The 26,809-nt window shown below is 43.3% G+C and overlaps 1 protein-coding gene across 1 annotated transcript in view; it reads right to left on the minus strand.

Moving 5' to 3' along the window:
- Positions 1-26,809, minus strand: part of dct (dopachrome tautomerase) — a 60,100-nt gene that overhangs the window by 27,522 nt on the left and 5,769 nt on the right. Inside the window, exons 2-5 of the mRNA XM_043691451.2 lie at positions 24,152-24,451; positions 15,598-15,698; positions 10,764-10,930; positions 5,314-5,493 (exon numbers count right to left, since the gene is read on the minus strand). Coding sequence (XP_043547386.1) covers positions 5,314-5,493; positions 10,764-10,930; positions 15,598-15,698; positions 24,152-24,451 — 748 coding nt within the window. The remainder of the gene's footprint in view (positions 1-5,313; positions 5,494-10,763; positions 10,931-15,597; positions 15,699-24,151; positions 24,452-26,809) is intronic.

The raw sequence follows: 26,809 nt of genomic DNA on the forward strand, positions 1-26,809 counted from the left end.
TCAGGTCTGTGGATTTTGGGCAGGAGGTAGAAGAGGGCGTTGTGGGGTTATGGGACTATGAGGTTGGAGGCGGTGGATGGGAGATCCCCCGAGGTGATGAGGTTATGGATGGTCTGGGAGATGATGGTTTGGTGGTGGGAGGTGGGGTCATGGTCAAGGGGGCAGTAGGAGGAGGTATCAGCGAGCTGGCGTTTGGCCTCAGCGGTGTAAAGGTCGGTGCGCCAAACTACTACCGCGCCTCCCTTGTCTGCTGGTTTGATAGTGAGGTTGGGGTTGCAACGGAGGGAGTGGAGGGCTGCGCGTTCCGAGGGTGAGAGGTTGGAGTGGGTGAGAGGGGTGGGGGAGTTCAGGTGGCGGTTAATATCGCGGCGGCAGTTGGCTATGAAGAGGTCGAGGGCAGGTAGGAGGCCAGCACAGGGTGTCCAGGTGGATGGGGTGTGTTGGAGGCGTGAGAAGGGGTCGTTAGAGGGTGGGCGAGAGTCTTGGTTAAAGAAGTAGGCACGGAGGTGAAGGCGGCGGAAGAATTGTTCGATGTCACGCCGTGTGTTGAACTCATTAATCCGGGAGCGTAGGGGAATGAAGGTGAGGCCTCTGCTGAGGACTGATCTTTCATTAACAGAGAGGGGTAGGTCTGGAGGGATGGTGAAAACTCGGCAGGGCTGGGAGCTAGGACCTGGTGTGGGGCTGGAGCTGGGTGTGGGGGCGGGGTTAGGCCTGGGGGCGGGGACAGAGATCGGCAAGGGGGCGGGGTTGGGCGTGGTGATGGCGATCGGCGAAGGGGCGGGGTTAGACGTGGTGACGGATATAGGCGTGGGGGCGGGGTTAGGCATGCAGTCGGAGATCGGCGAAGGGGCGGGGTTAGGCGTGGTGACGGACATCGTCGTGGGAGCGGGGTTAGGCGTGGTGACGGAACTCAGCGGGGGGCGGGGTTAGGCGTCGAGATCGGCGTGGGGGCGGAGACACATGCGGCATTGTGGGCGTGTAGGTTAGTAACGTCACTGGGGCCGGAAGTGGCCATAGTGTTTGGTGAAGGGGTAAATGTAGGGGAATAGGTCTAGGTGGGTTGCTCTTCAGAGGGTCGGTGTGGACTTGTTGGGCCGAAGGACCTGTTTCCACACTGTATGTAATCTAATCTAAATGGCTGAAGGCATAGAATACTTATAGGTTTTGGATCCAGTCACTATCCTGGCAGGAGAACTGAAATCTTATGCTCTGGAACCACCTCGCTGTTCCAATACAGCTATAAAATTAGCAATGTGAAAATTTGCCCAATTACGTCCTGGCCACAAAGAACAGGTCAAATTCAAATTCAACAGGTCAATTATCACCCTATCACCTTACTCTCCATCATCAGGGAGTGATAGAAGGACTAATCAATGGTACTATCAAGCTGCCTTTACACTGAAATAACCACTTTACTAATGTCAGCTATTCAGGTTTTTGTCCCCTCCTCACAACCTTGGCCCAAAGATGGCAGAAATAGCAAAATTCGAGAGGTGTGGTGAGCATGATTGCCTTGACATTGAAGTGGCAATCAACAAATGTGATATCAAGAAGTAAAATTGGAGTCAATAGGAATTTGAGAAAATTCTCCACTGGTTGCAATTGCACCTAGCATAAAGGAAGACAGTCATGTATGTTGAAGGCAAAACATCTTTGCTCCAGAACATTGCCAAAGGCATTTCTCAGGGTGATGTCCTAGGTCCAACCACCTTCAGCTGCTTCATCAATAACTTTTCTTCCATCATAAAGTCAGAAGCAGGAATGTTACAGAAAATTGCACAATGTTAGCAGCATTTGTGACTTCTCAGATACTGAAACAGTTCAGGGCTACCTACAGCAGCAACTGGCTTGGGCTGACAAAGTCACTTGCTAATGGTCTGCTCTCTTTTATTATTGTTTCACCATGCACAGTTGCATGGGTTCCTAATTAGAGTTATAAGCCATGGCATGAGGATACTTTGCCATTCAGTAGCCAGTCTTTGACTAGCCATGATGGTTCAAATAATGATTCCTGAAGAAGGGCTAATGCCTGAAACGTCGATTCTCCTGTTCCTTGGATGCTGCCTGACCTGCTGTGCTTTTCCAGCAACACATTTTCAGCTCTGGTTCAAATAATAATGCAACAAAGGACTTCTACAGAACAAACTGTTGCTAGGAGATGGTCATCCACCTGCACTGTTTGCTACACACTATAGAAACATGACATCTTTCAGCTGAGTTCAGATGAGAAGCAGGAAAGATTATATGTGTACAGGCCAATGGAACACAGCACTTTGAAGAAGCTGCCAAGCTGTGCAAACCTTGCATTGATTCTGCCCACACAGCTCTGTCAGGAAGAAATAAGATCATGTTTCATCATTTGACTTGTTGTTTACAGCAAAGTACTGCAAACATAAGATGCAGACATAGATTCATAGAGTCATCCAGCATGGAAACAGATCCAACTCATTCATGATGACCAGGTTTCCCAAACAAAACTAGTCACATTTGCCCCTGCTTGGCCAAATGTCTCTAAATGTTTCATAGGCGTACTAAAGGACTTTCCAATTGCAAATGAAAAGAAAATAACGGAATTGCTCAATCAAAATGCCTGGGCATCACAGAGGAATGCACTGGAACCTTAATATCCAAGACTTGCAACCAAATCAGAGACAGGAAGGGTAGGACAGACCAACTCAGGCAATATCTGCTACATGACTTGCTACATTCAGGCCCTTTTCATGGCTTCTGAGCAGGTATCAGAATAACCTGCAATATTGATAACTTTGACTGTGAATGTTGCTTCGATTGATGACCATTCATATGCTTTAGCTGTGTAAATTTATACATATAGATGTATAAGTAATTTGGTTGTTAGGCCACATTTAATTGAGTTTTTTGAAGAAGTAATGAAGAGGATTGATGAGGGCAGAGCAGTGTATGTGATCTATATGGACTTCAGTAAGGCGTTCAACAAGATTCCTCATGGTAGACTAGTTAGCAAAGTTAGATCACATGAAATACAGGGAGAACTAGCCATTTGGATACAGAACTGGCTCAAAGATAAAAGACAGAAGGTTGTGGTGGACAGTTGCCTTTCAGACTGGAAGCCTGTGTGCCACAAGGATTGGTATTGGGTCCACTGCTTTTCGTCATTTATAAAAATGATTTGGATGCGAACATAGGTGGTATGGTTAGTACGCTTGCAGATGACACGAAAATTGGAGGTGTAATGGACAGCGAAGAAGGTTATCGCAGAGTACAATGAGATATTGATCAGATGGGCCAATCGGCCTGAGGAGTGGCAGATGGAGTTTCATTTAAATAAATGTGAGGTGCTACACTTTGGAAAGGCAAATCAAGGGAGGACTTATACACTTATCGTTAAGGTCCTGGAGAGTGTTGCTGAACAAAGAGACCTTGGAGTGGAGTTCATAGTTCTTTGAAATTGGAGTCACGGGTGATAGGATAGTGAAGAACGTGTTTGGTATGCTGTCCTTTATTGTCAGTGCATTGAGTATAGGAACTGTGAGGTCATGTTGTGACTGAGCAGGGCATTAGCTAGGAATATTTTGGAATATTTGTGTGCAATTCTGTTCTCCCTGCAATAGGAAGAGTGTTGTGAAACTTGAAAGTGTTCACAAAATTTTACTAGGATGTTGCCAGGGTTTGAGGGCTTGAGCTATAGGGAGAGGTTGAATAGACTTGGGCTATTTCCCCTGGAGTATGAAAGTCTGAGGGGTGACCTTACAGCGGTTTATAAAAATTATAAGGGACATGGATAGGCTAAGTCAACACGGTCTTTCCTTGGGATGGAAAAACCCAAAAGTAGAGCGCATAGTTTCTGTGCTGTACATCTCTATGACTCAATACTCTAGATTGAAGGTGAGAGGGAAAAGATTTAAAGGGGACTATTGAAGCAGTTGAGGCTGCCTGAGTGAATGTTTTTAAGGCAAAGAAAGACAGGTTTTTGAACAAGAGAGAAATTAAGGATTACAGTGAGCAGGAGGCTAAGTAGAGAAGAGTCCATGAAATGATCAGCCATGATCTTATTGAATGGCTGAGCAGGCTCAAGGGGCCAGATGACCTACTCATGATCCAATAGGTGAAAGGGGAGGCAGAGAGAGGGGAAGGGGGAGACGGGGAAGGGGCTAAGTCAAAATGGTGTCCTTTGCTTCTTGGATCTTCAAGGAACTACATCAAATTCGGTTTACAAAACAATTAAGAATTCTCTTCAAGGTTTACCACAATCAGAAGTGCATATAGTTCCTTGAAAGAGGAATCTCCCTTTTTTCAGACAGCCATTCTGAGCAATCACCAGCTTAATTGAAGACAGCCATCCTCAAGTCTTTCTGGCCACATTATCTTAAAGCTTCATTTTTTTCTGCTGCAAATAAATCTACATTCTAACAGTACTCCCTTGAAGAGATTCTCTGATCTGCTATATTTTTGACAGGTGTACAAAAATTCCATGATTCTGCATTACTCCAAGAATAAGTTAAACTTAAAACATATATTAAATTTATATTTTTCAGAAGAGGGAATGAAAGCCATATTTAAACATTAATCTGTTTAAAGTTCTGAAGCTCAAAAATCCAGTCAATGAGTTTCAGTTGAGAAGATAAAACTAGCTAGTTAAATAAACTAATTAAGTTATGGAATAATGTCAAATTACCTCAGATCAAGCAGAAGTGAAATATTTTCTTTTACATTAATAGTACATCACATTAGGAGGCAATCTACCCAATTCACCCACCTTTTCTTCAGACCAGATCATGATGAGATAGCTTAACCTTCCATAGGATTCAAATTTGGAAGCATTGTTAATATTGCAAGTCAAAAATATTTTAACAAGCAAAATCCTTTGAACAGAATTGGCCAATGGTTGACCTCAATTCTAATTAATGTTGTATTCAATGTCAGGCTTAGAGTGGGGACTTCAATTGAACAATGTATACTGATTCATGAACTTCATGACTCTGCTATTTTGCAGAATGGTGGCAGTCCTTAGAAATGTGTGCACAATTTCCTTTTCCAAGATGTCAGTTTGCACACTTCCATCGGAAGTAAACATGTTTGAGCACATTTTCAAGTCTTAGTTGATGCATAAAAAAGAACAGACATGCCCCAACCCAACAGAACCCCTCAAAATGTTGAGTGATCACAGCCAGGATTTGCCATGGACATTCTACCAATTGCCACTTCATGAGGTGTAAGATAAACTCTTGCACACCTTCACTTCCTTAAACATTGCTCTTTTTGTGAAGTTTTCATTCAGTATGAAATGACAGATTAACAGTTACTTGCCCCTTCAACAGCATGTTTACCTACCTGAAACTGAAATTAGAATTCTGGAAATAAGGTGGTGTATCAAATTCTTCAATAGACATACACTGGCGAACGTCCTCCATGCTTGGCAATTGGATCCCGCTCTTTCCCAAGAAGCCCCTCCTTATTGGACCTTCATTTGTTCCGTTGCAGAGAGTGACCAAGCGGTTATAATCATCCAAACTACAAATTATATATGAAAACCATAATATTGTTAGATATTAGAATTTCAATACAAAAGGGGCAATCTTTACAACACAAGTATTTGTCACGGACATGTAGTGAGTACGCACATTGTGAATATCTATAACTTTACTCTTTTTGGGGACATCAGAATAAACAAGAAGACACAGTGAGGAGAAAATGAACTTAGAATTTTTCTTTCATTGTTGTATCTAAACAATAGAGCTAATAAACTTTGGTCAATATTGGTCCTGAGCCTCTATATCTGAAGGGAATTGACTCACATTATTGCACTGGGTAACTGAACTGTTTTGCTGATTACAATAAGCACATTGGTAATTTGGTATGTAAGGGGTTCAGGATCTGGAACAACCTTGTGATGAGGTCACAGAACAGTATATCACTGAGCATTAATAGGTCAGAGTGGATGCAGCTAGAACAGATTACATTACACTAGACTAAATCAGACTCTACTACTAGACAAGAAATTTTGAGATTATTGAGAGCACATAAACATGAACACATGAAGAAAATAAATTAGTTATTTTATATTAGTGGACACAATAATCCTAATTAATAAAATCAGAACCTGATGTATCCATTATTCCTATGTATTGCACTACTTAGTGTTAGTGTGTAATAAATAGTGTTACTTTGAAGTCTAAGCCAGAAGAAATCTTACTTTTCTTCTACCATTCTGTCTTGACCCTAAACTCTTAGTGTGGCATTAAACCACATGATAGAAGAGTAATGACAGCAGATGGCTGCCCAACTTGAAAATTGATGCTTGAAAGGAAATTGCAAGCAGTAAAGTTCAATGTCAAGGCAGAGTTGTCACTTAGAATGACCTGAAATGATCTGAGAAGTTGTAATATATCCTTACAGAGCTATTTTCAATCATGATGCACTAACAATAGACAATATATGCAGGAGTAGGCCATTCGGCCCTTTGAGCCTGCACCACCATTCATTATGATCATGGCTGATCATCCACAATCAGTATCCTGTTCCTGCCTTATCTCCATAACCCTTGATTCCACTATTTTTAAGAGCTCTATCCATCTCTTTCTAGAAAGTATCCAGAGACTTTGCCTCCACTGCTTTCTGGGGCAAAGTATTCCATATATCCACTACTCTCGGGGTGAAAACATTTCTCCTCAACTCTGTTCTAAATGGCCTACCCCTTATTTTTAAACTATGTCCTCTGGTTCTGGACTCACCCATCAGCTGAAACATGCTTCCTGCCTCCAGAGTGTCTAATCCTTTAATAATTTTATACGTCTCAATCAGATATGAAAGTCCCGCCATTCCGGGAGTTGACCTTGTGAACCTATGCTGCACTCCCTCAATAGTCAGAATGTCCTGCCTCAAATTTGGAGACCAAAAGTGCACACAATATTCCAGGTGTGGTCTCACCAGGGCCCTGTACAGCTGCAGAAGGACCTCTTTGCTCCTATACTCAATTCCTCTTGTTATGAAGGTCAGCATGCCATTAGCTTTCCTCACTGCCTGTTGTACTTGCATGCTTGCTTTCATTGACTAATGTACAAGAACTGAAAATGTGTTGCTGGAAAAGTGCAGCAGGTCAGGCAGCATCCAAGGAACAGGAGAATCGACATTTTGGGCATAAGCATACCCCCCCCATAATGTACAAGAACGCCTAGATCTCATTGTACTTCCCCTTTACCTAACTTAACTCCATTTAGATAGTAATCTGCCTTCCTGTTCTTGCCATCAAAGTGGATAACCACACATTTATCCATATTAAACTGCATCTGCCATGCATCCATCCACTCACCTAGCCTATCCAAGTCACCCTGTATTCTCATAAAATCCTCCTCACATTTCACCCTGCCATCCAGCTTTGTGTCATCAGCAAATTTGCTAATATTACTTTTAATGCCTACATCTACATCATTGATGTATATTGTAAACAGCTGCGGTCCCAGCACCAAACCTTGAGGTACCCCACTGGTCACCGCCTGCCATTCCGAAAGGGACCCATTTAACACTTCTCTTTGCTTCCTGTCAGTCAGCCAATTTTCAATCCAAATCAGTACCTTGCCCCCAATACCATGCGCCTTAACTTTGCTCACTAATCTCCTATGTGGGGCTTTATCAAAGGCTTTCTGAAAGTCCAGGTACACTACATCCACTGGCTCGCCCTGGTCCATCTTCATAGTTACATCCTCAAAAAATTCCAGAAATTCGTCAAGCACGATTTCCCCTTCATAAATCCATGCTGACTCTGACCTATCCTGTTACTGCTATCCAAATGAGTCGTAATTTCATCTTTTATGATTGACTCCAGCATCTTTCCCACCACTGACATCAGGCTAACCGGTCTATAATTCCTTGTTTTTTCTCTCTCTCCCTACTTGAAAAGTGGGACAACATTAGCCACCCTCCAATCCGCAGGAACTGATCCTGAATCTATTGAACATTGGAAAATGATTACTAATGCATCCACGATTTCTCGAGCCACCTCCTAAGTACCCTGAGATGCAGACCATCAGGTCCTGGGGACTTATCAGCCTTCAGACCTAACAGTCTCTCCAACACCATTTCCTACCGAATGTAAATTCCCTTCAGTTCATCCATTACCCTAGGTCCTTCAGCCACTATTACATCTGGGAGATTGCTTGTGTCTTCCCCAGTGAAGACAGATCCAAAATATCTATTCAACTCTTCTGCCATTTCCTTGTTCCCCATAATAAATTCACCCATTTCTGTCTTCAAGGGCCCAATTTTGGTCTTAACCATTTTTTTTCTAAGTCTTTGAGAAGATTTGTAGCTCGGGTGCTTGTTGTTGTGGTTCTGTTCGCTGAGCTGGGAATTTGTGTTGCAGACGTTTCGTCCCCTGACATCCTCAGTGCTTGGGAGCCTCCTGTGAAGCGCTTCTGTGATCTTTCCTCCGGCATTTGTAGTGGTTTGAATCTGCCACTTCCGGTTGTCAGTTCCAGCTGTCCGCTGCAGTGGTCGGTATATTGGGTCCAGGTCGATGTTCTTATTGATTGAATCTGTGGACGAGTGCCATGCCTCTAGGAATTCCCTGGCTGTTCTCTGTTTGGCTTGTCCTATAATAGTAGTCTTGTCCCAGTCGAATTCATGTTGCTTGTCATCTGCGTGTGTGGCTACTAAGGATAGCTGGTCATGTCGTTTCGTGGCTAGTTAGTGTTCATGGATGCGGATCGTTAGCTGTCTTCCTGTTTGTCCTATGTAGTGTTTTGTGCAGTCCTTGCATGGGATTTTGTACACTACATTGGTTTTGCTCATGCTGGGTATTGGGTCCTTCGTTCTGGTGAGTTGTTGTCTGAGTGGCTGTTGGTTTGTGTGCTGTTATGAGTCCTAGTGGTCGCAGTAGTCTGGCTAATGATATGGAAGACAGCTAACGATCCGCATCCCCATGAACACCAACTAGCCACGAAATGACATGACCAGCTATCCTTAGTAGCCACACACGCAGATGACAAGCAACATGAATTCGACTGGGACAACACTATTAATATAGGACAAGCCAAACAGAGAACAGCCAGGGAATTCCTAGAGGCATGGCACTCATCCACAGATTCAATCAATAAGCACATCGGCCTGGACCCAATATACCAACCACTGCAGTGGACAGCTGGAACTGACAACCGAAAGCGGCAGATTCAAACCACTACAAATGCCGGAGGAAAGATCACAGAAGCGCTTCACAGGAGGCTCCCAAGCACTGAGGATGTCACCTAGACAGGGGACGAAACGTCTGCAACACAAATTCCCAGCTCGGCGAACAGAACCACAACATTTTTTTCTTTTCACATACCTAAAAAATCTTTTGCTATCCTCCTTTATATTTTTGGCCAGTTTGCCTTCGTATCTCTTTTTTTTCTCTGTGTCTTGCCTTTTTAGTTATCCTCTGTTGCTCTTTAAAAGTTTCCCAGTCCTCCAGCTTCCTGCTCATCTTTGCTATGTTATACTTCTCTTTTATCTTTATACAGTCCTTAACTTCCCTCGTCAACCAGGGCAGCCCCGCCTCCTCTTGGGATCTTTCTTCCTCTTTGGAATGAACCGATCCTGTACCTTCTGCATTATATCCAGAAATACCTGCCATTGTTGTTCCACTGCCATCCCTGCTAGGGTATTGAACCACTGAACTTTGGCCAGCTCCGCCTCTATCGCTCCATAGTTCCCTTTGTCCAACTGCAATACTGACACTCCCAATTCTCCCTTCTCCCTCTCAAATTGCAGAGTAAAACTTATCATATTATGGTCACTACCTCCTAATGGCTCGTTTACTTCGAGGTCTCTGATCAAATCCAGTTTGTTGCACAACACCAAATCCAGAATTGCTTTCTCCCTGGTAGGCACCAGTACAAGTTATTTTGACACTCCACAAACTCCCTTTCTTGGGGTCCAGTACCATCCTGATTCTCCCAGTCTACCTGCATGTTGAAATCCCCCATAAAAACAGTAGTAATACCTTTGCGACAGGCCAATTTTGACTCCTTATTCAATTCACAACACACATCCAGACTGCTGTTTGGGAGCTTGTAGATAACTCCCATTAGGGGCTTTCTACCCTTCAAATTTCTCAGCTCTATCCATACTGACTCTACATCTCCTGATTCTATGTCTCCCCTCGCAACGGACTGAATTATCATTCCTGACCCACAGGGCCATCCCACCCCTCTGCCCGTCAGTCTGTCCTCTTGATAGCACTTATAGCCTTCAATATTCAATTCCCAGGCCCTGTCCACTTGAAGCCATGTCTCAGTTATCCCCACGACATCGTACCTGCCAACTTCCAACGGAGCCCCAAGCTCATTCATCTTTTTTCTAATGCTTCATGCATTCATATATAATATTCTTAATTTGTTATCCCCTCACCCTTCCTATCAATCCCTATTTCACTTGCCCCCCACAGCCCGTCCCAATAACAACATGGGATCTATGATGTTATCATGATTAAAACATATAGTTTTGGTCTGACTGGGAAGTTTTATGGAGAAGTGAATTGATAGAATAAGTCTGAACAATATCCTAGCTGGGATTATGGTAAAAGAAATTTATGGCATCTGAAAGTCAGTTCAGAAAAACATATTCACAATGTCGATGGACTTACTGGTGACCTGGCAAGAAATAAATAATTGCATTTATATGTTGCTTTTCAAACCCTTTGAAGTCAATGGCGCATGTTTGAAGGTTAGTCAATGCTTTTCAATGTGAGATTTGCATTAATGTTTAATTCAGAACTCAATCGCAATTTGTAGCATTCAATCACTCACCTATTGCACACAATCTCCCACTGAGAGAACCTGGAACTTTGATTGATTAATGTCAGGTCATCAAGGCGCATGGATCCCAACAAAGATGCTGTGCAGACATCACAGTCATTACTTCCTGTGGCAAAGTTCCAATATGGAATTGCAAATGAATCATTTCCTATGAGATTCTGAGAGGAATAAATTGGATTTCAATTGTGTGAAAGCATACACAATGTCCAGGAAAAATAATAGCTGTTCAGTGGTGTAATATGTTTGATTAAGCATCCTGTGCTGTGAAATGAACAAGGTAATTTCTTCATGCAAAATTTCCACACTGCAGCCATAGGCACCAGATCACAAATAAAAGATTAAAAATCACACAACACCACATTATAGCCCAACACATTTATTTGGAAGCACTAGCTTTCGGAGCACTGGTCTTTCATTAGGTAGCTGTGGAGTATAAGATCACAAGACACAGAATTTATAGCAAATGTTTGCAGTGGGATGCAATTGAAATTATATACTGAAAAAGACCTGGATTGTTTGTTAAGTCTCTCATCTTTCAGAATGACCATGTTGGTTTCAGTTCTTTCATATGAAAATCCCAGAAATTTTATTTAAGGTTACACTCTCAAGTGAACTTTAACAATAGGTGCCATGTCATTTCAGATTGAAGGTGTGAGGTGCCCTCACAAACTTATATGTGTATGTGCATGTGGGGTGTGTGTGTGTGCGGGGGTGGTATGAGTGTCTGTCAGAGAGTGTGTGTATGTGTATGCATGTGAGTGTAAAGGGGTATAAGTCTGTGAGAGGGTGCGTGTGTTGGTGTGGGAGTGTATGTCTGAGTGTACGAGAGAGAGCTTGTGTATCAGAGAGAGAGGGTGTGTGTGTGTTTAGTGCAGTGGGGTCATCTGTAGTGTGACATGAACCCAAGGTTTTGGTTGAAGCCATCCCTATGGGTACCGAACTTTGCTATCAACCTCTGCTTGGCCACTTTGCGTTGTTGCCTGTCCCGAAGTCCGCCTTAGACTCCTGTCTGACACACACACACCCTCTCACAGACTTATACCCCTTTACACTCACACTCACACACATACAAATGCCCAAGTACCACCAGAACAGTACATGCCCCAACAGGGGCCTGAACATTTTAGACCACTGCTACATCACTGTGAAGGATGCTTACCGCTCCATCCCCTGCTCTCATTTCAGGAACTCCAACCACAATGCTGTGCTTCTTCTCTCAGCTTACAGACAAAAGCTCAAGCATGAGACCCCCTTGCAGAAATAGGTCCAGTGCAGATCGGAGGAGGCAGAGGATCAACTCCGGTGCTGTCTGGAATCAGCTGATTGGGCCATGTTTAAACAGTCCACAGGTACCTTGGACGAGTACATCACCACCATCACTGACTTTATCAGCAAATGTGTGGAGGACTGTATACCAAGGAAGTCAATCCGGGTATTCCCCAACACAAAACTCTGGATGCATCAGGACATACAGAACCTGCCAAAAACCAGATGTGAGGCCTTCAGATCAGGAGACTAACTCAAACATAAGGAATTCAACTGTGCCTTCGCAGAGCCACTAAGACAGCCAAGGACCAATACCGATCCAAACTAGAGACCCAGACAGACACATGGCGACTATGGCAAGGACTGAATGGCATCACAGGTTCTAAAAAGAGACAGTGCAAGATAGCAGATGATGACATATCCCTCGCAGACCATCTCAATGCCTTCTATGCTCATTTTGAGCAGAAGTTTGGTAGGTCCTGATGAACTTATCCCACTGCATAAGAGGTCAGATCAGTTTTCGTTCGTGTGAATCCAAGGAAAGCGATGGGACCAGATGGAGTACCAGGCTGTGCACTCAGAGCATGCGCAGATCAACTGGTAGAGGTCTTCTCAGATATCTTCAACCTCTCCCTGCAGCAGGCCACTATCCCTGCATGTTTCAAGAGGGCCAACATCATCCCTGTGCCTAAGAAGGCTCATGCAGCATGTCTCAATGACCACCGCCCAGTGGCACTAACCTCGGAAGTCATGAAGTGCTTTGAAAAGCTGGTCATGGCATTAATCAACCCCATTACTCTTGACCCAGTCTAATTTGCCTATCGGAACAACAGATCCACGTCAGATGCCATATCACTTGCCTTTCACTCATCCCTAGAACATCTTGACGCCAAGAACAGCTACATAAGAATCCTACTCATTGACTACAGTTCAGCCATCAACACTATTATCCCCTCAAGACTGATTACTAAACTTAGTGATCTCAGACTAAGTCCCACTGTCTGCAACTGGATCCTCAGTTTCCTGACCCACAGGCCACAATCAGTGAAGACTGGGGACAATATTTCATCCTCACTAACACTCCACACTGGAGACCCAGGGGTGCATACTCAGCCCCCTACTGTACTCTCTGTATACCCATCACTGCATCGCCAAATAGCAGACTAATGCCATTTATAAGTTCGCTGATGACACCATCATAGTCAGTCAAATCTCAGATGGTGACAAAACAGACTACAGACGGGAAGTTGAAGACCTGGAAAAATGGTCCACTGAGAACAAGCTAGCTCTCAATGCAAGAAAAACCAAGGAACTCATTATTGACTTTTGGCAGGTTGTTACTCATGTCACCCTACGCATTAACCGCACAAAGATGGAACGAGTGGAGAGTATCAACCTACTGGGAGTGGTCATCCACAACAAGCTTTCTTGGACTCTTAATGTGGAAGGACTGGTTACAAAGGCCCAACAATGTCTCTTCTTCCTCAGTCAGCTGAGGAAATTTGGCATGACAGTGAATACCCTTGCCAACTTTTATAGGTGCGCCATCGAAAGCATTCTGTCTGGATGTATGGCAACTGTACCATTCAAGATCAGAGAACGTTACATGAATGGTGAACTCGGCCCGGACAATCACAAAGGCCAATTTCCCATCTATGGAATCCATCTACCAGGCCTGCTTTCAAGAAAAGATTGCCAGCATTCTCAAAGATCCATCCCACCCTGGCAATGTTTTTCTACAACTTCTACCATCAGGGAGAAGATACACAAGCCCGAACACACACACCAAACGGTTTCGCAACAGTTTCTACCCAACTGTTGTTAGAATATTGAATGGACTCACACACTCTTAGCATTTGCCTATTTTTGTTTTTGCCACTGTTTACCTATTATTTGCTATCTATGCTACTTAACTATGTGATCAGCCTGTATTGCTTGCAAGATAAAGCTTTTCACTGTGCTTTGGTAAACATGACAATAAACTCAATTCAATTCAATTCTGTGTCTTACAATCTTACAGTCAACAGCCACCTGATGAAGGAGCGGCGCTCCAAAAACTAGTGCTGCCAAATAAACCTGTTGGACTATAACCTGGTGTTGTGTGATTTTTAACTTTATATCCCCAGTCCAACACCGACACCTCCAAATCACAAATAAAAGGGTGAACTTTAGAGGAACATCTTCACGGCATTTTCAACATCCTTTTCAACCAAACTCAAACAGTATTTGCACAGAGGACATGAAGAAGTGGGTTGCAAGTAAACCATGGACCAATCTTATGGTTTGACACCAGCGGGTTTGCCAGTGGTGGGGAGATTGTTAGCAGTATAATTCCCTGAGTGAACACCTCATCACTTTCCGAACCACCCAGGTCCATCCGCATGTATTGGGTTGGCAGATGAGGCCTAGTGTGCGTAGGATTGAGCAAAAATCCCCATTGTCTAAAATACTGGACAAAATCCTGAGCTCAGACTGCAACAAATACACACAGGCCCAGAATGATTTCAGTTTGGGACAAGTTTTCAGCCCAGGATTGGTAGCGTTAATTTTACTGCTTATTGCATTTACCTTTATTGCTTGTATTATTCTTATCTTTTGTATTGTAAATAAAAGCAGAGTTGCTTTTGCCCTAAAATCCTTGTCTATAGTCTTCTTCATTTCAGATTCCCGAAACAAGTCCAGTGTCTAGAACCAGGGATCTGGGGTAATTCAAACCACCTAAAATCAGCAAATTATTGAGTGCAGAACCTCACAGGTGTTATGCTGATTCCAATTGGGTTCTTAAGGACCGGCTATTGACCACTTAAGGGCCAGTTTACACCCAGCTTGCATCTTGAGATTGGTAGGAGGGAATGGGGCCATGTCCAAATGGTCACCCTGCATAGGCCTCTGATGGGGAAGTAGGTTGGGGGAAATGATGTTCCCCCAGGACCAACATAACACTGGTGCACCTCATGCACCAGTATTCTATGGGTTTTCCCTTCCCCTTGGCCTCTCAATTAACACTGTGGCCCTTTGCTGTATCGTCATGTTTCACCTTCACTCCTCTCTGTCACCAAAGCAAGAACCCCAATCCCAACTGTGCACACCTGCACTTAACCTGCTGCTGAGATCTGAGCTTTGATTCTTGTAGTCACAGCCTTGGTCACTGCTGGAACTGGAACTACAGGAGCCACTGATCAGATGTAACCAAATATCTCTGTGGGGGAGCTTTCACAAAGTGAGGAGGGGACAAAGTCCAGTCTCTAGCTAATTAAACCTTCTCTGTGCTTTGCAAAGGCAATGTGATTAATAAGGAAATATTTCTCACTGACTTTTCAGATAATGAGGTGGGAAACCCCGCCATGGAAAAGAGTCTACCCCATTAATACATAATCTATTTGAAGTACAAAATAAAGGGTATTAGTAATCCTCGAAGGGAGAGGAGTGCAGAAAATATATCTCAATTTTCTGGGTTCAAATCTACCCTTCCTTTTTCTTATTCTCCACCTTTTTAAACACAGTTGTATATTAAAATGATTCATCACACTCATTAAACCAAAGTATAGCACTATCCAACCTGTAAATCTTTCTCCAGCAACATTAAATGATATCGATGCCAGGTAAGAAAAGCTGGACCTTGGTGAGAAAAATCTATAGCTTTAAATGCCTGACCAGGTCCTGCAACAATGAGGAAAAAAGATTTAAAAATTAATAAAATTACTTTTAAGTCTGATTCAGTTAAATCAAGATTTGTCATTTGCATATACAATCGTCACTCAGAAAACTCAGAAAAATACTCACCTAAAAGTTTTCCAGATACATAGGAGTATGCTAATTTTGACTTATTTATAGAATGTTTTGGAAGGCCAGTCAATATCATTAGTGTTTGAACTTAAACTTTAGAGGTCCGAGTTAAAGATACATGTTATTGTGGTTTGTAAGAGCAAACATGAATCATAGAGTCATAGACTTGTACAGCATGGATCCAACTTGTCCATGCCAACCAAATATCTCAACCCAATCTAGTCCCATCTGCCAGCACCCGGTCCATATCCCTCCCATCCCTTCCCATTCATGTACCCATCCAGATACCTTTTAAATGTTGCAATTGTACCAGGCTCCATCCCTTCCTCTGGCAGCTCATTCCATACACATCACCCTCTGTGTGAAAAAGTTGCCCCTTAGGTCTCTTTTATATCTTTCCACTCTAACCCTAAACCTATGCCCTCTTGTTCTGGACTCCTCTATATTGGGTAGACAGGCCGCCTACTTGCGGAACATTTCTGAGAACACCTCTGGGACACCCGGACCAACCAACCCAACCACCCCGTGGCTCAACACTTCAACTCCCCCTCCCACTCCACCAAGGACATGCAGGTCCTTGGACTCCTCCATCGCCAGACCATAGCAACACGACGGTTGGAGGAAGAGCGCCTCATCTTCCGCTAGGAACCCTCCAACCACAAGGGATGAACTCAGATTTCTCCAGATTCCTCATTTCCCCTCCCCCCACCTTGTTTCAGTCAAATCCCTCAAACTCAGCACCGCCTTCCTAACCTGCAATCTTCTTCCTGACCTCTCTGCCCCACCCCACTCCGGCCTATCAACCTCACCTTGACCTCCTTCCACCTATCGCATTTCCAACGCCCCTCCCCCAAGTCCCTCCTCCCTATCTTTTATCTTAGCCTGCTGGACACACTTTCCTCATTCCTGAAGAAGGGCTCATGCCCGAAACGTCGATTCTCCTGCTCCTTGGATGCTGCCTGACCTGCTGCGCTTTTCCAGCAACACATTTTCAGCTCTGGACTCCCCCACCCCAGGGAAAAGACTTTGCCTATTTATCCTATCCATGCCCCTCATAATTTTGTAAACCTCCATAAGGTTATCCCTCAGCTTGATGCTCCAGGGAAAACAGCCCCAGCTTATTCAACCTCTCCCTATAGCTCAAGCCCTCCAGCCTTGGCAACATCCTTGTAATCTTTTCTGAACCCTTTCAAGTTTCACAACATCTTTCCGATAGGAAGGAGATCAGAATTGCACACAATATTCCAAAACTGGCCTAACCAATGTCCTGTACAGCCACAAAATGGCGTCCCAACTCCTGCACATAATACTCTGACCAATAAAGGAAAGCATACCAAACGCCTTCTTCACTATCCTATCTACCTGTGACTCCACTTTCAAGGAGCTATGAACCTGCACTCCAAGCTCTCTTTGTTCAGAAACACTCCCTAGGACCTTACCATTAAGTGTATAGATCCTGCTAAGATTTGCTTTCACAAAATGCAGCACCTTGCATTTATCTAAGTTAAACTTCATCTGCCACTCCTCAGCCTATTGGCCCATTTGATCAAGATCCCATTTTAATCTGAGGTAACTTTCTTCACTGTCAACTACACCTTCAATTTTGGTGTAATCTGATAACTTGCCAACTATACCTCTTATACTCGCATCCAACTTATTTATATGAATGACGAAAGGTAGTGGACCCAGCACCGATCCTTGTGGTACTCCACTGGTCACAGGCCTCCAGTCCGAAAAACAACCCTCCACAACCCACTGTCTTCTACCTTTGAGTCACTTCTGTATTCAAATGGCTAGTTCTCCCTATATTCCATGAGATCTAACCTTGCTAATCAGACTCCCATGGACTGCATTCATTCATTTTCAGTCGAACATCAAAACTAGACTTTGCAAGTGATAAGTGCACTTTAAAAATGGATATAACAACATTTTCAGTGTTATCTAAATTAAGAGTTGAGATTGGATTTTAAAGCTATATATAAGCAGTGTACCGTACATCAATGAAACAACATTGAGTGAACCAATTATCTAGTTTAATAGGACATAGAAGAACATCATAGGATCCCCAAAGCATGGGAAGAGGCCGATTGGTCCAGTGAATCAGCACTGACCCTCCAAAGAGCATCCTACCTTATCCCCAGGATCCCACATTTAGCATGGCGAACCTATCCATCCCTGGACACTACAGGACAATTTTGCATGGCCAATCCACCTAACCAGCACACCTTTGAACTGTGTGAGGAAATCAAAATGCACACACATGGGGAGAAAGTACAAACTCTGCTCAAAGCTGGAAGTGAATCTGGGTCACTGGCAGTGGAAGGCAGTGGTGCTTACCATAGTGCCACTCTTTCCAACATTAAACTGTTAACTGCATGAGAAGTGAAGGATTAAGGTGATCTGTACACAAAACTGATTTCTACCATTAATATTGGAGCTTGCAATTAGCTTTTAGCAATTAGCTGATGGAAACACATGCTACTTTATATTTATGCATTGGGTGAGTGTACTAAGTAGTAACCAACAAGTGTCTCTTGCTGTTGCAATAACCTGGCCTATTTCATACCTAACAATTCATTAAGAGCAGACAGGCAGCACATAGTTGAGTATCTCACCCTATCAGATGTTTTGGCACTGGAAAGCTGGATTGTAGAAGCCACCTGTTGAAGTCTATTCCAGAAGGGATGCAGAGGTGAGAAGGCAAGTAATTGTTATCTTCTTATAGTGCTGTGGGGGCTCACAGGGACTCACAGTCACAGAGATTTTCAGTACAGAAACAGACCTTTCCATCCAACTCGCCCATGCCAACCAGATATACTAAATTAATCTAGTCCCATTTGCCAACATTAGGTTGAACTTCACTAACATGTTCCATGCCGACCTTGAGTTCACCTGGATCATCTCGGATACCTCCCTCCCCTTCCTGGGCCTCTCCATCTCTATTAACGGTGACCGACTCAACATGGACACCTACTACAAACCGGACTCCCACAGCTACCTGAACTACATCTCCTCCCACCCACACAACCCCCCCCCCACCCCATAAAAATGCTATTCCTTATTCCCAATCCTCAGCATCCGCCATATCTGCTCCCTGGAGGACCATTTCCGCCACAGAACATACCAAATGGCCTCTTCATTCAAAGACCACAATTTCCCCTCCCATGTGGTCGATGATGCCCTCCAGTGTATCTCATGCACTTTCTGCACTTCCAACTGCAACAAGGACAGAACCTCCCTGGTCCTCACCTTCCACCCCACCAACCTCCAGATACATTGCATTATCCTCTACCATTTCTTCCACCTACAAACAGACCCTACCACCAGGGATACGTTTTCCTCCTCACCCCTATATGCATTCCATTAAGACCATTCCGTCTAAGACTCCTTTGTCAGGTCCACATCCCCCGACAACCCACCCTCCCCTCCCAGCACCTTACCCTGCCACCGTAAAAATTGCAAAACCTACGCCCACACCTGTATTCCTGATGAAGGGCTTTTGCCTGAAACGCCGATTTTACTGCTCTTCGGATGCTGCCTGAACTGCTGTGCTTTTCCAGCACCACTAATCCAGAATCTCGTTTCCAGCATCTGCAGTCGTTGTTTTTACCCTGCCCACACCTCCTCCCTTACCTCTGTCCAAGGCCGCAAAGGAGCCTTTCACATCCATCAGAGATTTACCTGCACTTACACACATATCATCGACTGTATCCGTTGCTCCCAATGTGGTCTCCTCTACAGTGGAGAGACAGGACGCCTCCTTGCAGAACGCTTCAGAGAGCATCTTTGGGAGACACACATGAAGCAACCCCACCTCCCCATGGCCAAACACTTTACCTCCCCCTACCACTCCCCCAAGGTTATGTAGGTCCTCCATCACCAAAGACTTATCACCCAATGCCTTGAGGAAGAACACCTCATCTTCTGCCTTGGGACCCTCCAACCACAGGAGATCAATGTGGACTTCATCGGTTTCCTCATTTCCCTTCCCCACCTTATCCCAGATCCAACCTTCCAACTCAGAACCGCCCTCTTGAACTGTCCTACCTGTCCACCTTCCCTCCCACCTATCCGCTCAACCCTTCTCTCCAACCTATCACCTTCACCCTCAACTTCATCTACCTATTGCATTCCCAACTAACTTCCCCTCAGCCACACCCTGTTCCCAGCCTCTTTGGGCCACCCCACATTTCTGATGAAGAGCTTATGCTCGAAATGTCGATGCTTCTGTATCTCAGATGCTGCCTGACTGGCTGTGCTTTTCCAGCACCACATCCTTCGACTCTGATCTCCAGCATCTGCAGTGCTCGCTTTCTCCCATATCACTCTAAAACCTTCCTATTCATATACCCATCCAGATGCCTTTTAAATTTTGTAATTGTACCAGCCGCCGCCACTTCCTCTGGCAGCTCATTCCATGCACGCACCGCCCTCTGCAAGAGAACATTGCCCCTTAGGTCCTTTTTAAGTCTTTCCACTCTCACCTTCAAGCTACGCCCTCTAGTTTTGGACTCCCCCACCTTAGGGAAAAGACTTTGTCTATTTATCCTATCCATGCCCCTCATGATTTTATAAACCACTACAAGATCACCCCTCAGCCATCTACGCAGTAGAGAAAATCGCCCCAGCCTATTCAGAATCTCCCTATAGCTCAAATCCTCCAACCCTAGCAACATCCTTGTAAATCCTTTCTGAACCCTTTCAAGTTTCACAACACCCTTCCGACAGGAAGGAGACCAAAACTAACCAATGTCCTTTACAGCTGCAATATGATCTCCCAACATCCTATTCTCAAAGCACTGACCAGTAAAGGAAAGCACACTAAACGCCTTCTTCAATATCCAAACTACTTACAACTCCACTTTCAAAGAACTATGAATCGGGACTCCAAGGTCTCTCTGTTAAGCAATACTTTACCATTAGCTTGACAATAAACTGGAGACAAGGGCAGGGTGTTGCTTCCAGAGGTCAATATCTCATCCTTCGGGTTCACCTGCCACCCATGGATCTGACTACCCCTAGATTGTGAAATGAAGACTGGGACAGTATCTATAGAGAGGTGGAGGGGTGGGGTGGGCTGGATTTTGACCTATTTTAAATTGTACAGGTATGTGGGAATTGTAGGTACATGTGATCTCTGAGAAAGTCTGGATTTCACATACAAACTATAGTCTTGCTGCAAACACAATACCATTCCAATTGAAAACTGAGCTGATCAATTTCAGTTGACTAGGTTTTAACATCTCTGTTTAGTAATTGCTACTAAAACGAAAGGGCATTGACGCCTTGAAATGTAAGATCGAACACCCAAAGTTTACAAAAAACACAAAAAAATCCTTTAATTTAATAATTTCAATTATATCAAATGTCAAAATTTCCAGTATGTCAAATCAAAGCAGTCTTAAGAAGTCACTAAACTAGTTTTCTTATTTATTCAATTTGTGGGATCTGGATGTTGCTGGCCAGCACTTATTGCCCATTCCTAGTTGCCCTTGAGAAGGTAGTGGTAAGCTGCCTTCTTAAACCACTGCAGTCCACCTGTTGTGCATTGACCCACAATGTCAGTAGGGAAGGAATTCTAGGATTTTGATCCAGCAACAGTGAAGTAACGGCAATAATTTCCAAGTCAGGATGGTGAGTAGCTTAGAAGGGACCTTAAAGATGGTGGTGTTTCCAAATATCTGCTACCCTTGTCCTTCTAGATAGAAGTGTTCGTAGGTTTGTAATGTGCTGTCTGAGGGTCTTTGGTGAATTTCTGTAGTGCTAACCACTGTGCCACCGTGGGGCGGCACAGTGGCATAGTGGTTAGCACTGCTGCCTCACAGCGCCAGAGACCCGGATTCAATTCCCGCCTCAGGCGACTGACTGTGTGGAGTTTGCACGTTCTCCCCGTGTCTGCGTGGGTTTCATCCGGGTGCTCCGGTTTCCTCCCACAGTCCAAAGATGTGCAGGTCAGGTGAATTGGCCATGCTAAATTGCCTGTAGTGTTAGGTAAGGGGTAAATGTAGGGGTATGGGTGGGTTGCGCTTCGGCGGGGCGGTGTGGACTTGTTGGGCCGAAGGGCCTGTTTCCACACTGTAAGTAATCTAATCTAATCTTATAGGTAGTACACACTGCTGCTACTGTGGTAGAGAGAGTGGATGCTTGTGGATGCAGTGCCAATCAAACAGGCTGCTTTGTCCTGGATGGTGTCAAGCTTCTTGAGTGTTGTTGGGGCTGCACTCATCCAGGCTAATGGGGGGTATTCCTTTACACTCCTGTCTTGTGCCTTGTAGATGGCAGGCAGGCTTCAGGGAGTCAGGAGGTGAGTTACTCATCGCAATATTCCTAGCCTCACACATGCTTTTGTAGCCACTGCATTTAATGTGGTGAGTCCTGTTGAGTTTCTGATTGATGATAACACCCAGGATATTGATAGTGGAGGATTCAGTGATGATGATAATAACATTGAATGTCAAGGTGCCATGGTCAGATTGTCTCTTATTGGTGATGGTCATGGCCTCGTATTTGTGACATGCAAACGTTACTTGCCACTTGTCAGCACAAGCCTAGATATTGTCCAGATCTTGTTGCATTTGGACTCGGACTGCTTCAGTATCTGAGGAGTCGCAAATGAACATTGTGCAATCATAGGCAATCATCCCCACTTCTGACCTTATGATGGAGGGAAGGTCATTGATGAAGCAGCTGAAGAAGGTTGAACATAGGACACTACCCTGAGGAACTCGTACAGACATGTCTTGGCGCTGAGATGACTGACATCTCACAACCATGACCATCTTCCTATGTGTCAGGTATGACTCTAACTACTGGAGAATTGCCCCCAACACCCAATGAATCCAGTTTTGTTCAGGCTCCTTAATGCTACACTCATTTGAATGGAGGTTTGATGTCAAGGGCTAGCACTCTCACCTCACCTCTGGAATTTGGTTCTTTTGTCCTTGACTGTGATGAGGTCAGGAGCTGAGTGGCCCTGATGGAACCCAAACTGGGTGCCATTGAGCAGGTTATTGCTAAGCAGGTGCTGCTTGATAGCATTGTTGATGACACCTTCCATCACTTTACTGATGATCGGCAGTGGATTGATGGAGCAGTAATTGGCTGGATTGAATTTGTCCTGCTTTTTATTACAGGACATACCTGAGCAATTTTTCACATTGTTGGATAGATGCCAGTGTTGTAACTGTACTGGAATAGCTTGGATAGACGAGCAACAAATTCTACAGCACAAGTCTTCAGAACTATTGAGTTTGAATTCACTGACACAGGGAAATTCATATTTGATCGTCAAGAATTGGCTTTGTCTGAATGGTTCCAGTAACAAATAATTGTGAGAATTTAGCAAAGTTCCGCGTGGGAGAAAAAGAACTTAAATTGCAGGAATTCAGTGCAAAGCTTGGACATTATATCAGGAGACTGAAAGTGGGGGATGATAGTTATGATGATTTATTATTAATTTGTATCGGTCAATACAGCAGTGCAGGCTAATCACATTAACACCGGGCTAAAGAGTTCATTCATCAAGACAAGTTTAATCCAATTTGGTTTGTAATATGTTGAGGGTAGCAGGCCAAAGAAATTATAATTGAAGCATTTAACTTGATAAAATAATTCAAATGAGTAGACACAGAGAAACTACATTCTCTTGCTCTGGAAATTCAAAACAAAAGGGACACAGTCATAAAATGAGATTATAGAATCATCATTGAATGCCTACAGTGTGGAAACAGGTCCTTCGGCCCAACCAGTCCATATTGACCCTCTGAAGAGGAACCCACCCAGATCCATTCCTCTACCCTTTTACTCTACATTTACCCCTGCCTAATGCACTTAACCTATATGCCCCTGAACACAATGGGCAATTTAGCTTGGCCAATCCACCTAACTAGATCTAGACTACTCCGAGTAAATCAGGAATTACAAAGTTTGTGTGAAAACTTGTCCCCCAAAAAAATCATCAATCCTAGGTTAACTTAAATACTCGAGGCTAGGAATGATAGATTTTTGTGAAATGGTGTAAAGACAAGTGGACAGATTATAGTCTTAGAGGCTGAAAGACCAATATGTATTTTAATTGCTGGCACAGCGGTAATTAATACCAAAACCCTGAGGTTCTGGACAGGCTGGGACAAGACATACTTTAACTGTCACTCATAAAGCAACATTAATGCCTTTTCATTCTCACAATATCATAAAATGCACAATAATTACTCATTTCACATTGTAGCTACCTTCTTATCAAGTAAACGTTAATATAAAATTGATCATGTAAACAAGAGACCTAGAAATTTGTCTACTCTTGATAAATAAAAAAAAGTACAACTAACCCAGCAGTGTGTCTCTGGTGGAGTAGTAATGAAGCCACACGAAATAATTGTATATTGTGACATTTGCTACTTGTGGTTGAGTCCCATTAGGTCCTAGCAAACTAAGCCAGTGTTGTGTAGCAATTACATAATCAGGGTGCATTGTAGTTTTGGCTAGATCCAGTGCATCCAGGAACTGCTGTTGCTCTGCTGGTGTCAGAGAATGGATATTTTTTCTAATCACTGGTGCTCTTCTCAGGTCACAGTTTTGGCCAGTCCATCCAAATTTGCAATCAGCACAGTTATACCCAGCAAAATTTCCTATTACAGTGAAGAGAAAAATTTCACAAGTTACAGAGAATGATGTTTCATTATTAACTGTACAGCAATCTTTTTCTTTTTAAACTATCATTATAGATCTCTTTCAGCTAATTAAATACACACTCATACATTACTCACGTTTTCAAACCTGCTCTGTTTGATAAATGGCACTAAATTCAGGTATTGAATTTTGCATCGACACCTTGATAACATTGTTGTCCTTATCCAGCAGAATCAACTTGATGGAAGTTGCATTTTTAATTCACATTGAGTTGACTGTATTTCTTTTCTTCTACTAATCAGCCTGGTACTAATATCAGCCCCTTCTCTGTTCTGGATGTCCAATGTAAAAGCAATACCACTTCCTGAATGGCAAACTGTGAAGCACACAGCGGAATATTACTAATTGGGAGACCTGATCAGACGAGTACTGCAAAGCATGTACCAACCGATCTAAGCAGACAAATGTTCCTTTCACGATCTTTGATAGCACTAGTCTGTTGGCTGTGTGGTTTTAATATACTGATTATCTGCTTTTGCCCAGCATCGTCAGAATGGAGTGATACAAACATATGAGTTAGGAGTAGGCCATTTGGCCCCTCAAGCTTACTTTGTCATCAATAAATCAGAGATAAACTGATTCCTGCTGAGAATTTTCAAGTTCCTAATTTACAGAGATTTCTGGAATTTTCGTATATCCTCTATAGTGAAAGCTGATATAAAATACCAATTCATTTGCCCATCTCCTTCTTTTCCATTATTACTTCCCCAAGCTCACTTTCTATAAGACTAATGCTTCAACTTACTTTTTAAAAACAAAATATATAGGAAGTCTTAGAATCTGTTTCATATTTCTGGCTAGCTTTCTTTCCTGTTCTAATTTTTTTCCCCTTCATTAACCTTTTAGTCTTTTTTGTATAATATGTCCAATCTACAGATATCCACCTATCTTTGCATAATTATATACTTTTTCTTTAAGTTTAATAACATATTTAACTTTTGTAGTTATCCATGATCCTGCCCTCAGATTTTTTCTTTCTCTCCTGTGATCTAATTTACACTGAATCATGATCACTCATCATCCTTGTGCTCATTCACCTGCTCCATTAACATTGACATTTTAAAACTCTTGTTCTCATTTATGATGACCTTCATTGGTGTGTGCCTCACTATCTCTGCAATCTTCTGCAATTTGGGAAAGCATCAAGAACTACACATTCTCTTGATTCTGTTTTCTCACTTTTGTCAACACTATGTTGTGGATGTCCTCCTCAGTAATTCTCACTGCCAATTCACTTTGATCATCTTATAAACCTCTCCTAAAAAAACAATCTCTTGACCTGTCATGATGCTTTCCCTCCTAGGTGAGTATTAATGTTTGCTGAATCAAGAATATGTAAATCGCCTTGAAACATTTCACTATGTAAGTGTTGATGGTAAATCTGTTAAGCCTTATCATTCTGGAATTATGCTGAACTCACTTCTCCAAACTGGCGTTCTTTACCCACACTAAAAGGTTTTTGACTCTTTTTCTTACAGATATCAACCCAATGTCCTTGCATCAGAATTTTCTGAAGTTGAGGAAGCTACAAACTGATCACTGAACCAGCAAAAGTAACTGAAGGTTACAGAATCACAAGATCAAGGAATCATGTAACAGACTGCAAAAATCACAGTGGAAGGTGATCAAACCTCCTCCTAGGCTGTCTCTTCTCTGGAGGGCAACTTCAGACTTTCAGCCTACCACATAAGGGTAGTCACTCTGTGGAATTCTTTACTAGAGGAGGTTGGGTCATTAAGCACATTGAAGACTGAGATTGACAGATTTTTAATCAATAAGGAGATCAAGAGTTATGAGGAAAAGGCAAGAAAGTTGAGGATTATCAGATCAACCATGATCTCATATAAGGGTGGAGCAGACACAAGGGACCGTATGGTTGACTTCTGCTCCAACGTTTACTGATCTTCCAGTCTAATTCCTCATTCTTGGGATCATTCTAGTAAATCTCTTCTACACTTCCTTTCAAATGTTGACATATTTCAAAGGTGGACCAAATTTGTGATCTGTCTTGGTTCACATAATCTGTGCCTCCATTTACAAAGTCCAGGATTCCAAGTGCTTTGCTCGCTGATCTTGCTGCCTTCAAAAATGAATGCTCAAACACACTCAGGCTTCTCTCTCCTTGCACCCCTTTCCAAAGAAATGTCATTTAGCTTGTATTGCTTCAACTCATACTCCCTATCAAACATATCATTTTTCCTGAAGTTCTGAACTTCATCAGTCATGTATCCAACCATTCCACCGAACTGTTCAAGCCCTCTTGAAGTCAATGACTATCACAGTTTCTATTCCCACAT

The sequence above is a fragment of the Chiloscyllium plagiosum genome, unplaced genomic scaffold, assembly GCF_037043375.1.
Source record: "Chiloscyllium plagiosum isolate Xiang-an unplaced genomic scaffold, Cpla_swu_hap1 HiC_scaffold_6, whole genome shotgun sequence".
NCBI lineage: Eukaryota > Metazoa > Chordata > Chondrichthyes > Orectolobiformes > Hemiscylliidae > Chiloscyllium > Chiloscyllium plagiosum.